The following is a 15,691-nucleotide window of genomic DNA, read 5'->3' on the forward strand; positions in this document are numbered from 1 at the left end:
GTCGCAATAGCGACGTCGACGTTTCTCTCTTCTTGTTGCTTTGTCTGTGCGTGGCCGTTTAATTTCGACCAAAAGAGGAAACGTGCACCAGTCTGGTAATTAACGAGCCGTTAATTGGCTGCACGTTGTTACCGATTCCACTTTCGTTCCTCGTTTCTCGGTATCCATCGATCGAATTAGGCCTGACGCTAAACGAGCGATGAGACTTTCATGGAATTTTGCATCAACGACACTGTGCTATTTAACAGATTTATAATCTTAACGCAGCGGATATATTCAAATTTCATTTATTGTGACGAAATTTTCGTGAGTGCCAAGTGGAATGCATAACCTGGCGTGAAATGTGGAATGTGAACATCTGTGAATGTGGATTTCTGTTATATAGACGAAAAATTATAGGTAATAGGGAAAATTAGAGAGTTTTTATTAAAATGGAATTCTACTGTACTGCAATACACATGAGGATAAAATCTTGTTATTGTAACAGTCTCGTGCGCGTTGTATTACTGGAAATATAAACATGTTAAATTACATAATACCATTTGATGTAAAATTAGAGATACTTGTCAGATTTAACTGATTTACATTTATAATAGCGGGGTCTCACATCTCTGTGCATTGTACTGTTATAAATATCTAGATATATATAAAATTGTCGTATCATACATTGTCAGTGTCCACTAATGCTAAATTCCAATGACGTTGCATCGTTCTTTTGCATTGGGCGTGAGTGTTTCAGAAGGAAAAAAGTAAGAAAAGACAGGGAGATACACTGGCGTGAAAAAGTAGCTGATTATCTTTCGCAAAATTTCCTACAAATTTGATGCATAATCTGTCTTAATAATAGATAAGGCACTCGATAGCACTTTAATATGACCTAGGTGGAAACCACATTCTTTAGCTTAGAAAGTTGATATATTTTTAAAAAAAGAGGTATTATCTACAAAGTTTTGAAAAAAAGGGTACAAATAACGCAATATCCAAAAATTGTTTCAAGACAGCCGATAGAAACAGACATATAATTCGAAATCCAAGATAATTTTCGAAATATGATACTGATTGAGATATATATTAAAATTAAAACATTGATCCTATGCAAAAAATTTTAGTAAAAATAACTTGTCATGTTTTTCAAATAAAGGCTACTTTTATGATACATTTTTATATCTAACGCTAGTCGAAACATCTGTAATTTTATTCTTTCAAGAAAAAGTGTAAAATTTGCCAAATCAGAGGCTTTTGCACGCCACTGCTGTTGATTTTCAATTTTCTTTTAGTACAGACCAGCTGAGAAAAAATATTTAAGATCAGAACATCGATATTATAATTTAACATGCAATTTATGGTTGTCAAAAAGGCGGTGTGAAACTGGAAAAGTGTTAGTTTGAGTAACTGATTTTGTAGCTGGGATATAAAATTCGTGGAGGAGCTTAATTTCAAATACCCTTTAGATAAATGAATCATGCTACTTAAGGAAGGAGTTAGAGAGGATTATCCCACTCGATATGGTTCTTATACTGGGCTCGCTTAAATGCTTAGTAATTTAGAGATTTGGTCAAGTATTTAATCCTTCTAGAGGGAAAATTTCATTAGTCAATGCATATAGTGGAATAGATTAACATTACTTCATATGCAGCAATGTAATTCGTAGTACAATGCAACACTCGGGCATTCTTTGTGAATAAATTGTGTTTATTTGAAGAGATTACGACTTCTGCTACTGACGCACATATAATTATAATTTATATACTTTATCCATACAAAATAACTATTACCACAAAAAGTTATTAATGCAACAATGAATATTCAAAAAAGAAAAGAAAAGAATTTACTTCGATACTTTTTTACATTTAAATGGAGAATCGTTTTATATGCTTCTGTTACAAATTCTGATCTACAGAGGTTTATACTTCTACTACACTAAATTATTTCTCAGAATCTCCAATTACAAACTACATCTACATTAAAGCATTGCTTTTTGAAATTTGATGTAGGCTTTTTAACGTTTCTTTCGCTTAGCATACGAAGCGTGAAACGAAACTTAACACTATACTTTTCTCAATTTCCTTCTTAATCGAGGGGGACTCATTTAGCTGGTCTGTACTTTCTTCAGTTATTACATCCTCTGCAGGTTTGCGGACGTTTCAGCTAACAGGAAACAGCGAAAGGGAGTCTCAAATCAAACATTCACAGCGTAACGGACAAACGATATTGACAGAGGACCCGGGGAATAACAAAAGATGCTCAACTGACTTTACTTGGCCAGACAGGAAATTCGTCAAATCAACATCGGCGAGCAGCATGATTTTAATAATAATACGATTCTACGTCTAAGGTATCTACAAAAAGATAAATAAACTAGAGAACCTGTTGCAAACAACCTCGAGCCTTTGACTTGAAACAAAAATGTCAAATCGGGGCAAGGAAAATTGAGAAATTGGCTCTTCGAAATTAAAATTTTTACCAATTGTTGAAAGGATGTTCGTTCTGCTGGAATTATTATATATTATTTTTATATTTAGTAATTTAGGTTATTTCATCAATTGAGCCAAAAAGATATCAATTTTCAGTTTAAAAAAGAATAACTAACGAATATCTAGAAATTTTGTATAAGTGTACAAATACATTCAGCGGTGACTTTAAGTCATACACGAGAAGATTTTAATTACAAGTTTGATCTAATTACAAAGTGAATTAATTCGAATAAAGGAGCGGAAATCTTCCTGGAATGTTTCGCTCATTTGCTTCATTTAATTAACAGCCATGAAAATCGAGAAATGTTTGAAAGCCAGTTTCCTTTGTTATTTTTTGTGCTTCGATTTTGATATCTGTAGGCAGCTTTTCATACTAGTCGCACAGCGCTAAATTCAATGAAACCGAGTTCCATTCGTTTCAATGTTCCAAAGCGTTAAAAATTAACATTCAAACAAGCCAATAAATTTTCAATTGTTTATATCTTTCTAATCGTTTTGGCTCATCATAGTGCCATATATTTGTCATAATATTGTATTAATTTCTAACTAATAATTAATTAATAGATACTATTAATTCATAGATAATCAGAATAAGTTAGGTTACTTCATTTTTGTATATTTAATTTTATTCTATATCTTATGCAATAAAAATTATAAATAAGACTCTATTGTTTAGATATAGAGAAAAAAATTAAATTAAGCAACTTAACCTAAATTATTCCAGTCAATTACTCAAAGGTATAAATTAAGTATACTAAATAATCGAGCAGAACAAAACATCCTATCCTCATTTCTCTCGTAGGCGATTACGCTTTGATCGTAAATAAATTCAAAAAGTTCAATCGCAGTAAGTACAGTCGGTTTTCAGAAAATCAACTACTTTCGTCGATCAGTAACAATGATTAAAATCTATTATTCGATTTGTCTTTCATATTCATAAATTTAAAACAACTTCCAACTATTAGAAATCGCATAATAAATCTGCCTTGAACAAAACAGCCGTTCAGATTATTCAAGATTTGCAGGTGGAAATCCACGAAATTGTCTTAGAGAAGTGTCTAACGTTGCATCAACCCTGTGATGTAGTATATGTAGTATATTACCGAGGTTGGCGGAACGTTTTCGAAAATACAGTAGATTTTGCACCTGAAAGCTTGGAACAGTCTGAACCGTAATAATTCGGTCTGTAAGAGCCTGGATTCTCAATATAACAGGCAATAGTGGGAACACAGGGAGATGTCTTGAGGTTGCTCGATTTTCCATCCGACTGTTCTTACAAGCACTCGCTACCTTCTCCACGTTTTCTTTAGAAAAACCAACAGAAGCTTTCGGTATACACGACCAGAGTTAATATATACGTATATATATGTATAACGATCTAGAATCGCTCATTCAACTTGTCGCAACGCAGTTTGTACGCGTTCCAAGTATATATATATTTTTTTATTTTTCAACAAAGAGTTATTTTGCGGGTGTCGTGTGTATTCGGTAGTCGTTGATGAGTTCATTTAATAAGTACTTACGATGCCCTATATGACATGCAGAGTCCAATAGAGACATGCAAAGCACCACAGAATAACATCATTGAGTCAATATAAGAGTAATAAACACATGTACACAATTGATAGAGAAAATTCGAATCAGCTATTTAAAACTTTTTCTTTTCACTCTTTTCTTTTTTCATTGAGTCGAGTGAGAGTAAATGGGAATTTCCGCATTTTCCAGTTGGTCTGGAAAGGAAATACTAATCTACCTTGTGTTTCTTCCTTCGAACAGCGATAGTGGCTATATATACGTGGTGTCCATTTTATTTGGACAGAGATCTGTGAACGTTAACGCGTTCAATCTGGCGTGGTTCAACCGCGAGTTGAACATTGTTCACGTATTTTTAGTTCTAGGGTGTTTCTAAGTTAGGAAGCGGCGTAAGTCTGATTAAGACTTGAAACACACTATCAAAATTGCATTAGAAACTCAATACAATCTTGTAATTGAAATTTGATAAGCAGACGCGAACTAAACATTCTGTATCGCTTCAAGTATCTTGCAGCTCTAACAGCTTCTAAAACATTAAGTTTCGTTCATTCGTAATCTGTAAAAAATACTGTACCTTGTAGACCATCGACAACTTCAGTTAGATATAACTAAATATTTTCGCACGTAAACAGAAGAATTCGAACAAAGAACGAAATCTGGATTAAAATTCGGGCACAATTAACTCATGTCACATTCACACGCCGGCTTGAACGCGTTAGAAACAAAACAAAGAAGGAAGTAAAATTTCATTAACAAACATACAGACTATCAATTAAGTCGAATTAGGAAAGAAGAAACCGAGTAAACAAATTAGGAAAGACGTACAATGGCTTGCAAAAGTTCTTGAGCTTCCTCAGATTGAAATTTTCGAAAAAACGATTTGAATAACGAAATTACGAAATTTGAAGTAGATTTAAGTAAACATGTTTGAGTAAACGAAAATGCTTTTATTAAATTTTCCAAATATTCTCTTATTTTGCAAAAAAAAGAACTGGAATCAAATATTCAAAATTATAAAAAGTCATCGAACTGCATGACCATTACCATGGTTACCAGGTCACCAGGTGCTCGAATACTTTCGCGAGCTATTGTAGATCTGATCAAAATCGATCGACCCCTCGTCTCTCAAAGGAGAGGGTCGTTGAATTATCAGCGATGTCCGGCGAATAATTGAAATTTTAATCGAATCGTTCGTTGTGTCGGTTTCGAGCGTGTTCGCAACGCGAACTAAAAGAAAGGAAAAAGGGAGAAAATGAAACTAAAAAAGGAAAAGAAACGATTATAGAATGATAGCGAACGACAGGGGTTACAGTGTAATTGCTCCCGTTTCTTTTGTCTTGCTTCGCTACAGGAGAACACCGCGCGTTAATGTTGGTGTAATAGAGATCGGACACATGGCCGATAGTAATTTAATATCGGCGTGCAATTAAACGCTCGGCTGCCGGTAATCGTGCCGATGAAAATCGTTATCGCGATAATAACCAGCACGATTAAATAGATTACTCGCCTTGTGCTTAGTAGTAGCAACGACACGGCGCTAATATCGTCGTCGCACGAAAATTACAGAAACTGGACGTCCAGCTGAAAATTTTTTCTCCCGCGTCGTTTCGAATAACGCGCGCGCGCGAAACCGCTTATCGAACGACGATTACTCACGGCCACGATTCTGTCGCGTTCTGCAACGTACAGTCGGTGGAAGAGATATGGCGTTGTCGTAAATTAAGCGAGGCGTGAACAAAGATACGCTTAAGTGGTTCAGATAAATTGAAATAAAAAAAGAAACAAAAAAAAAAGGAAAGAAGACAATGGAAATATAGAAATTATATGGCAGTTTCTTGTATTGTTTGGGATCCGTCGAATGTTGTGATCAGACCTTGTTTATATCGTGTTGGGAATTAAAACAGTGGTAAATGGAATAATTTCGAATATGGAAATAATATTTCATTTGGAACTGAATTGAAAAATAATATTGCGCGAGCAAACATTTATTTAAATTGTCTAAAGAATATTTGTTTAATTTGTTCGACAAATTAACTGAATGTAGTTCATACTAGAATGGAGAGAAATACTGATAAAAAGTTAATGATAATTTTTTACTTAAGAAATTGAAAGAAGACACTAAGTTTAGAATTAGGTACGTAACGTTCGATGACAAGATATTTGTAAATTGAACTGCGTTTGATATGTCGTAATTCAGGGAACGCACAATCCAACATGGAAATTTTTTTCTTTATTAAATTCGTTTACTATTTTCAGATTTCTTTTTTCTTTTTGAGTGTGAACGTGTCGTTCGCGAACTATATCAAGTCGTGACATTCACGGCCTAGTCACGCAAGGGGTAAAATCAATTTCTATTGGAAGAGAAATAGATATATGAAAAATTGTTTCAAAAGGAGAAAAGCACAAATAATTCTAGAACTATAAATAAAAAAATTTTAGAAAGTTGCTAACAATATACGTATTTAAAATGTTCCTTCTTGTAATCAGTAAAATATAATAATTGTGAAGTTATGAATTAAAATAGTAAAAATAACACAAATAATCTATTTCGCAAAAATCCATTAAAGTTACCATACCACCTCTACCGACTATATAGGAAATTCAAATGCTTTTTTAATATTTTGGTTGCTAAATACACATGCAAACTTTTGTTATTATTTCATTTATGAATCATTTTTCTCTATAGATAATTGTATTTCATTAATGAAAAAAATCTTGTATTTAATATCTGGAAAAATAACTTTCTTCATTCGTGTTCTTCGAGAACTCATCGATGTAACCCCTTACACTTCGTTCAGTACAAATTATAAAAAATAAAGTATTAAAAAAGGAAAGGAACCAAAACTCATCTCAATTCCTAAATCCCGTGTTCAAGATTGTCAAAAAACAAAAAACAACGTTTGATCAACAGTGGTCAAGTGGCCTTGAATACACTCTCGTTAAACATTTAATCTCTGCAAGAAACCCTAGAAACTGAATCAGATTAAACGCTATTTGTTCGATCGGCGTAAGATGTCTTCTCAGTCTGTAACTGTTCTATCATATTTTATATTAACTGTTGCGGTCGGAGGTTTGTCAACCCGACGAAAAATCCTGTAAACAGTTGTATACTACATAAAAATATGATTACTCTCGAAGATCACATCGTAACCCCGCGGACGAGATCGGCCGAGTGACGATCAATCTTCTCGATAACATCGTTACTCTCGAAAAATTTTTCGCGTTACACGTACTCATGCGTAGATAGAGATTCGTTCGGACGTATAATATCCGGCATGGATTTAAAACGAGCAACCCGTAGCCGGAAAACGAATCTCAGATGCGGAATCGGCCTCTCGGGGACCGGAAAAACGTTTTAACTCGATGAAATCGCGTCACGATTGAGTTTTCCTTTTCTCGATCTTTGCGTCTTTTCAACGCCATTTCGACACAGTGTCGAAAACCGGAAACCGACGAGTGCACGAGAAATAAATTCACGAGAAAATGGTTGCAAGCATTCAGTTGCAAGAAGATGGTGCGTCGATCGACCGACATTTTCTTGTCCCGACATTTCGTGTTATTCGTATATAGATCGATCGCACTTCTTTCATCGAAAACGTCACGAATGTGATCTCGAAACGATATATATAAATCTTCGCTGAATTGTTGATTCTTTCTTTCTTCTTTTCTCTTTTCTTTTTTTTTTTTATATCTTGTAAAGTAATAAAATTAAGCTATGAATTATCTAACGTACTTTATGATAATAGTCTTACGTAGTCTATATTTAGCGATAGATCAGGCGTGATGAGATGATTCAAAAAGGTATGAATGGCAACAGCGTTCATGATATCGAATGCACTGATTCATGTCTCATGATATATCGTGGCTAATGCCGTTCTGTGAATGTCACGAGGGCTATGCTTCTCTATTCATGACTGTGTCGACGTACGATCTCCGCGATTCGTCGACCAAACACATCAGTGTACCGGTGCTCTCGTCCTTGGCAACATGCGACATTCAAAGGGAGCTAACAGTCAGTAGCTAGCAGTGCAACGTGCAGTGCGTATTCTCGCTAGACACTGGCGATTTACAAGGAAGATTTCATTCACTCGACAAGTCATATTATTCGTATCATTTCTTCAGATTGAAACTCGATTTTTAACACTTTCTATTCGCGTTGCAAGCAGCAACAGATTCGAGATCCTAAGGGCACTTGGGTGTTGTGTTGGATCGTTCCTTAATCAAATATTCTGCATATAAGGTATTGGTACCGTGAGTGTAAAATTGGCCCTGTTGCAAGTCACTTTTCTTTGTAATCTTTTTTAAACAGAGCTAGAATTTTGTTTTCGTGTATTATATGATTCGACCACTGTCATTTTTGTTAAAACTGCTCTAGGAAAAAGAAGAACTAATTAATATAGATATAAGTAAATTCAAAACTAATCTAGAAATTTTTAAAATTTGAAGATTGATAGTGTGTTTTTTTGTTTAGCAAAGTTTTCATACCCAAAATTATATCTCTGTTTTATTAGTATCGACAAGCTCGACTTGCAACGTTCCAGGTAATCTTGCACAGTACGTATATACACAAAATGGAATATAGGAAATTATATTGAAATTATTATTCGACAAGGGGAATGTAGTTTAAAGCGTCATAATTGCTGCTACAGTTCGGATCTACCATAAACTATAATATTTAATATATAAAAACGGGTTATATGTTTTACAGAAAAAAAGTAACTTGTAGTTGACAATTAAGTGTTATCTCTTAGACAAAAAAAGGTTGTCAAAATTGCGATCATATGTAGGTAGATAGTAGAAGGCAATGTACAAAGCGCGTGAGTAAAAAAGAAAGGGAAGAGAATAATGTGAGAAAAGTCTCTTTTAGCGAAGCAGAACTATACCGATCGCCAGATCGAAACTTATTCTCTTATTTATGGCTGGTTTGTGTTAAAAGGCTTCCCTTCACCAGCAAATCTTCCTTGCAAGGAACCACGGTGCATTTTTCAGGCAATAGCTAATAATTCATTCGAGCGCTGTTTCCAAATCACCAAAAAAGTAATATCGAACAAAATGGTCAATTGTCAACATTCTCATCATCGCTATCTAACACACTCGTTCTAAACTAGAATCATGAAGCAATGTTTCTAAAATCTCACTCTTCCTTCATCTTCCAGTAATATTTATCTTTCCTTTTTTATATTCTATAAAACTTGCATTTCATTAATATTTTATATACTTCTTGGCACCTGAAACTTCTTCTATTCGTTTTACCGTTTCTATTTAATGTTTTCGGCGCTTATAATATCTTCAAAGAAAAGAAGCTACGGTCGAAGTATAGGTGGAGTTGCAGTTTGTTTTTGTTTTCGATTATGATGCATAGAATATGTCTTCAGAATTTCTAATGTACATACGAATTAAAATTTCTTCAATCTTTCGAAAGCAAAATTCTATCCGCGTAAACATAGACCCATGTATTTCCTCACGCTTGACATACCAATCAATTCGTAAAATAATCTCCAAGTATTTAGTATCTTGCAACACAGAATCCGATAAAGTCTTTTCAATTTCCTTAATTCTCACTACAAAAACGTTTCAATTAACGCGACGAGATATACGGAATGAATAGCTTTTCAGTAGAAAATTCAGCCGACAAATTGTTTTCTTTCATCATTAACATATCGAACGGAAATCCTTCTTTGCAGAGAGTAAAAGAGAGAAAGAGAGAAGAATAAAGTGGGGAATACACGGAGTCCGGCACGATTACCAAATACTTCCCTTTTTTTTCTACGAACTTTTTTTCGGTGTATCGAGGAAGCGGCTAACGGCCGCAGAATGAACGGCTGCATCGAAATGAGATTTTTTCCCCGAGGCTTTTAAGCTACCCTTTTTCGCGGCAAGCAATAAAGCCCGCCGCTTCGTCACGTTGAAAACGCTTCTCTATCTTCTGCCGCGAACGATTTTCCTCCGTGCCCCGTTTCTTCCTTTTCCCGTCTAGCGCGTGTGCATGCGCTCTTTTGTTTAGCTTTGCTTCATTTAATACACGCTCGTCGCGTACATTGACCGGACAACGTACTTAGATTCACCTTTGACGTTGTCAGCTCGAGTCCAGATTGCATCGTTCAAAGATACGCGCTTTGTCGTACTACATAGAAACGCCTATGTATATTGATATATCGAACTCGATGGAATAATATGTTTGCAGATTTTACCAATTTCTTTTTACTTTAATGAAAATATTCATTTTCTTTCTACAAATTTCTTTTATTTTATCTTACGTATTAAGCTAAATTAAAATTAAAGTCGTTTTTTATCAACAAAACTAAGTAGAATTTATTTTAGATCAAACTTCGTTTTCATTGTATGAATTACAGAACACCGAACACTTATCTTTCTTTTGCCAACTTTCTTTCGTGTTTCTTTTGCCACTCAGTGAAACCTGTTAGGTAAAACGTAAACGAGAACAGAAAATACGGAACTCCACTTGTTAATTGTAAACGTGGACCGTGTCCAAACAGCGAAATATTTGGCGGATAGTGAATTTCAGCACACGATCGTCGACCGGTTGTTTTATCGGTCTATTCGTTGCAGAATTAATTTCCATTGCCGCGGGACAACTTTTAAATGAAGCTCTCCATGTTTCGTATACGGTTATTGGGATTCTTCACTTTGCTCGATATACAGGACGAATCGCGAGATATTATTGCCTGCTTTTTTTCTTTTTTTTAATGAAGCAATTAATTGTCTGAGTATCATATTATAGTTTTTATGCTATATGTTAAGTTTATTTGTATTCTATAAATTTATTTATTTTATGTATCCTTTATTTGATTTAATTTAGGAATTACATAGATATTATATTTTAAGGTTAATTGTCTTTTATCTCTTGTATTTATTGTTCATTTTATTTTCATTTATTTGTGTTGTAATTTTGTTAATAGATCAACAAGAAATACTTCGTTGAATGATTTTATCTACTACTTGGATGGAGCTTTTAAATAATTGTTTAATATATATTTACCAAAAATCTGTATAATTAGTATTTTTACTACAGTAACTATAAAAAATTTTCCAAATCATAAATCAAATAAATGCTTCAATGTCCTCTTTTTATCAGAATAATCAGATACAATAATCCATTATTGTTATTCATTATAATATTGATTTCTCACGAGTAATCATATTGAAACTGAATATTGAAAATCGGAATTTTAATTAATCCGTAATTAATTTAGTAGCAGAATGCATACACATTACTGCAATTAAATATCTTCTGAAATAAATCTAGCATCACATGTTATCTGTGACATCAAACAATACACAATTTAGTGTAAAAAATTATCGATGACCTTAATCGATATAAAACTCACTTCTGCAAAACGGGGGAAATGAAAGTAATGTAACTACCACATAATAATCTTTCCATGAAAAAAATAATCTGTTTCAATAGAAAGAAAATTACTTTTTATGAAATCATCCACATTTTATCTAAGGAGTCGATACTTTTATCTCGTTTCTTTTTTCAGTTAAATTAAATATGTTATCAACTGTATCATTCGTCGGATATGTAAGGACATTATTCATGCTACAGGCTGTCAATAAATGAGAAATATGTTTTCACAGTTTTCTATGCATCAAAACAGCGAAACAAAGAGACAACACTTTCACTCGACTGGCGCAAAAACGTTATGTTTTATCGTTGAACTTATCTTACAGTTACCACGCGCGTAGCTATTTGTATTTTAATTCGTGAAAAATAACGCTTCATCAGTGTCGCGTGAATTCTCGCGAATATTGAAATGTTTCACGGGCAAGATAGTATCTCGTCGACTTTCGTCTTCTTTTCTCTGAGAGAGCACCGACCGCGTGAGATTTTTACGAAAAGAAATACGGCCGCATTTACACCTGATGAAGTACTTTTCTCTCCTTGAAGAAGCTTGAAATTTATGAGTCTTGTTTGTGCAACGTTGTCTCTATTTTAGAGCGATATTCACGATGATCTCTTTTCCCCTAGATTCGAACTGTGAACGCGTTACATTTCATTTCCTGGCGCGTTTATCGTGTGAGGGAAAACTCCCTACCTTTGTTGAAATTGATAAATTCGAAGCTTTACCACTATTTACAACGATTTCCTAGAGAAATATCGAGTGTTATCGACGATGGTTGCGCTAGTTTTATTCTGTTTAACGATTTGTTTAACTACACGTGCGCTAAAATTAATTTAGATTACGAATGGATTAGTTTCAAGATAAATAAAGTGCTATTTTTCTTCTTACGGCTTAACTAATTTCTAGATTTACCAGAATTTATTGTGAGAGGAGAAAGTATCCATATCTGTAAGTATTCGTCCACTAATTGTAAGCTTTATTTTCATTCGAATGGCTGCAATTACTTTTTTGAATTACTTTTGAATGGAGATCTTTTGATTAATTTTCTGTTTCTTTGCTTTATTTCATTTTATGAGATATATCGTTTCAATGTATCTCGTTATACTTCAGATTAATCGCAGATAAAACACGTTTACAAAATTGTAACAAGGAATAACAATGAATATCGAGTAAAAGAATATTAATTTACCAGGTGCTAATTACCTAATAGGGCAATTTGAAAAAGGGTAATACAGACAATCTTGGATTTACCTAAATTATGATGTTTTAAGAACGATATAGAAAAATCCAGAAAAATATAATAAAGTTGCTGAGAACAATTTCTACTCATAATTATTTCAATCCAATCATGAATAATTAATCGTAAGCATTTTCATAGATAAATTTTGCTTTATCCTGCAAAGAGGAAAAGTTATTTAAATGAATGAATACTTACAAATCGTACTTGTAAATCGTATTTGCAAGCTCACTCACAAATTTTTATCCTACTTATCCTATTCCTTCCTCTAAGGTAACCAGATTTCAATTAATGTCTTCTTTTTTATTTTGCGCATAAAATTGTTTCAAATCAACAAATCTTATCATATGTCAACGATATTTCTTATTTGTTATATCAATATCTATCGATGAAGACAATCTATCAGTATCAGTATCACTATCAGTGGTAGCTTTTCATTCAATATCGAATACGAAGAGAAAAATGGAAATTTATTGACTGTAGGATCACGTGTATCCGCGTCTGTTGGTTATCGAAGGATGTTGCAGTCGCGTGTCAGACAATTCAATGTATTTGTCACATGTAACTGTAACACGCTTGAATTGCGTAATATGGACTTCGTCTGTACATTCGATATACAATTTTTTCAAATTTATCGCCTTTTCACTGTTCTTCCTCTTGTTTCTAAATATCCACGACGACATAAATGAAAAGTTACTAGATGTCCGATAAAGCTCTGTGCTTTTATAAACGAAACGTACTTTCATTTTTATAAAGTTACAACGAAGTGAAAGCTGCAAGGAATTCTTATATAATTTAGAATAGATATTTCTTTTATACATTAAAAAGAAAGCACTCACACACACACACTCATTAGAGCGTCAGCTCTATCTGCTTCAATATAAATACTTTAACAAATCTAACACTTCGACTTCATCTTAAACGTAATTAAATAACTTATTAATTGACGATTTTTTGTATTAAAAATAGTTTGCAAGATGCAGATAACAGGTGGATCTCCTTCATCCACCGACGAGGTAACAATCTCAACTTTGTGTTCTCTAGTTCGCCAAAAACATCAATCGTGTGCATGTATTGTATGTACGTACGTGTGCACCAGCATAGAGCAGCGGGCAGTCATGCATCGGAACAAGCACGAAACAACGAATAAATCGAGCAAAACTGTTCCATAAAAATCCACAAGCCATCGTTACGCATTTACGGCCGCATTAACCGCTCTCCTTTTTGTCATGGTGGATTAGCCGTCGCGTTAGCGAATATTAACGAGAAAAAGCACGCTCGAATGTATCTGCAAAGCAGCTTTATACTATTCGACGTCTGTTCCTCCACTCGAAATTTTTTATTTCTACGAAATCTTCCGGAAACGTATTAAACCAATGAATGAATAAACATTTATCGCAGATGTTTTACATTTTCAAACATTCGCAAACATTTGTTCGCTCGTGTTCTATGTTTCACTTTTTCCAAAACTGAATCCCTCTTTTCATCTTCAATGTAAGAATAAGAGTCGAAACGCAAATATCTTCAAACATTATTAGACTTCAATATTCCATCTTGCACGCGAACATTTGACCATTCATACGTTTCCGGAAATTTTCGTTCGCTTCAAGACATATTATACGTAAGACACGAACCATCCATACATTGACTTCAACACATCGGTGTAAACGACGGTTGTTTTTCAAACGTCGAATATGGCAAGCATTCTACCATACAACTCGTGCACAACGATCATGCGAGAGGGACAAGCGTGAAGGGACGAAAAGAAAGAGAAAACATTGCTCCGGAAGCGGATTCGAGCGATAGGGATCAGGCAGGCTTGTGTGCAACGGTGCATGGGGTGCATAGAGGACGTGCACGCGACTCGCTTCCACGATTTTCCACGTTTCAACGCCCGCCGTGCGATACTCTTTACCGAAACGAATGATGCACGACCGCGGGAAACCGAGAGCAATTCCAGCGAATGGCAGAGTCCTTCCGGTCTGCGAACTAGTTTCGCTAGGCGATCGAAACGAGACGAAAGTTCCCGCGAGAAGTTTCTCGTGGCTCGTGACCTATGCCGTACACTCTCCAATTGCTTCCGTCACGACAGACTTTTTCTTCCGCGAATATTTCTTTCGCGAGTTTTCGATATACCGGATATCCCTATGATCGATCATCGATATGTGAATTTTTGAACAGAAATTATTTCTTTGAAAGTATTCTTCGAGTATTTTTTAATAGAAATGTTAAATAAGTAAACTCAAATGAAAATTAAATTGGAATACTAACGCACGGGAGAATGCAATTACCGATATCAAGCGAAAACGAAAATTTGACATTTAAAACACAAATATAGTATCCTCCTTTCCCTAAATTGTGTATACACAAAGAAACTTAATTAGAATCTGCACACAATACGATCTTTTACTCAGCGAATTTACTTTTACTCCTCATTGTACGAGAAAAACAAACGACTTCTCAAATTAAAAAGAAAAAAAGAAAAGAGATAGCAAAAAGGATCATTCGAATCAAAGAAACTGGACTGACTGATGCAAGAGTACGATCCATTGACAAACGAATAAATAAAAGGCGATAAGAGAACGAAGTAAATCAAAAGGAGAAGGAAAAAAAAGGGAAATACACTATGAACGGTCCGATTTGCACGGTGAACGCGGCCAGGGAAGAAAAAAGAAACGCGGCCGGAAAAATCGCATCGGCGCTGGCGACGCGGAAAAAAAGGGAGCGAAAAAAGCGCGATTCTAGCGGGCGTGGCGAGCAAAAAAGAACGACACACCGTGTATTGTGTAGAACGAGGTCGATGGTGGCGCTGCGGAAAGCGAAAAAGACAGGCAATGGCTTGCATAAAAACACTGACTATGAAATGCAAAATAAGCACACGCTCGTGCGTAGCCCGTGTTTCGCGTACGCGCCTGGAAATCGATACGATCGACTACATAGGGGTCCTGTCCGATTCGATTCCATTCTTTTCGTCCTTTGACGTTCGACCATCCCTCTTGGCTCGTTTGCTATCTGCTAAAGAGTCGCGTGATGATACTGAACTTCATTAAAAAAAAAAAAAAAAAAAAAAAAAAAAAACA

General features: G+C 34.8%; 1 protein-coding gene across 6 annotated transcripts in view; it reads right to left on the bottom strand.

Annotated features, from left to right (window-relative positions):
• LOC100741656 (fasciclin-1) overlaps positions 1-15,691 on the bottom strand; it is a 376,648-nt gene that overhangs the window by 24,076 nt on the left and 336,881 nt on the right. For 4 of the 6 annotated variants that reach the window (XM_024364661.2, XM_012394995.3, XM_024364663.2 and 1 more), the window contains one exon: positions 3,998-4,003. The exons of the other annotated variants lie outside the window; for them this stretch is intronic. In XM_024364661.2, coding sequence (XP_024220429.1) covers positions 3,998-4,003 — 6 coding nt within the window. The remainder of the gene's footprint in view (positions 1-3,997; positions 4,004-15,691) is intronic. 6 annotated transcript variants of the gene reach the window in all.

Source organism: Bombus impatiens, unplaced genomic scaffold (genome assembly GCF_000188095.3).
Source record: "Bombus impatiens unplaced genomic scaffold, BIMP_2.2 scf_0102, whole genome shotgun sequence".
NCBI classification, from domain to species: Eukaryota; Metazoa; Arthropoda; class Insecta; order Hymenoptera; family Apidae; genus Bombus; species Bombus impatiens.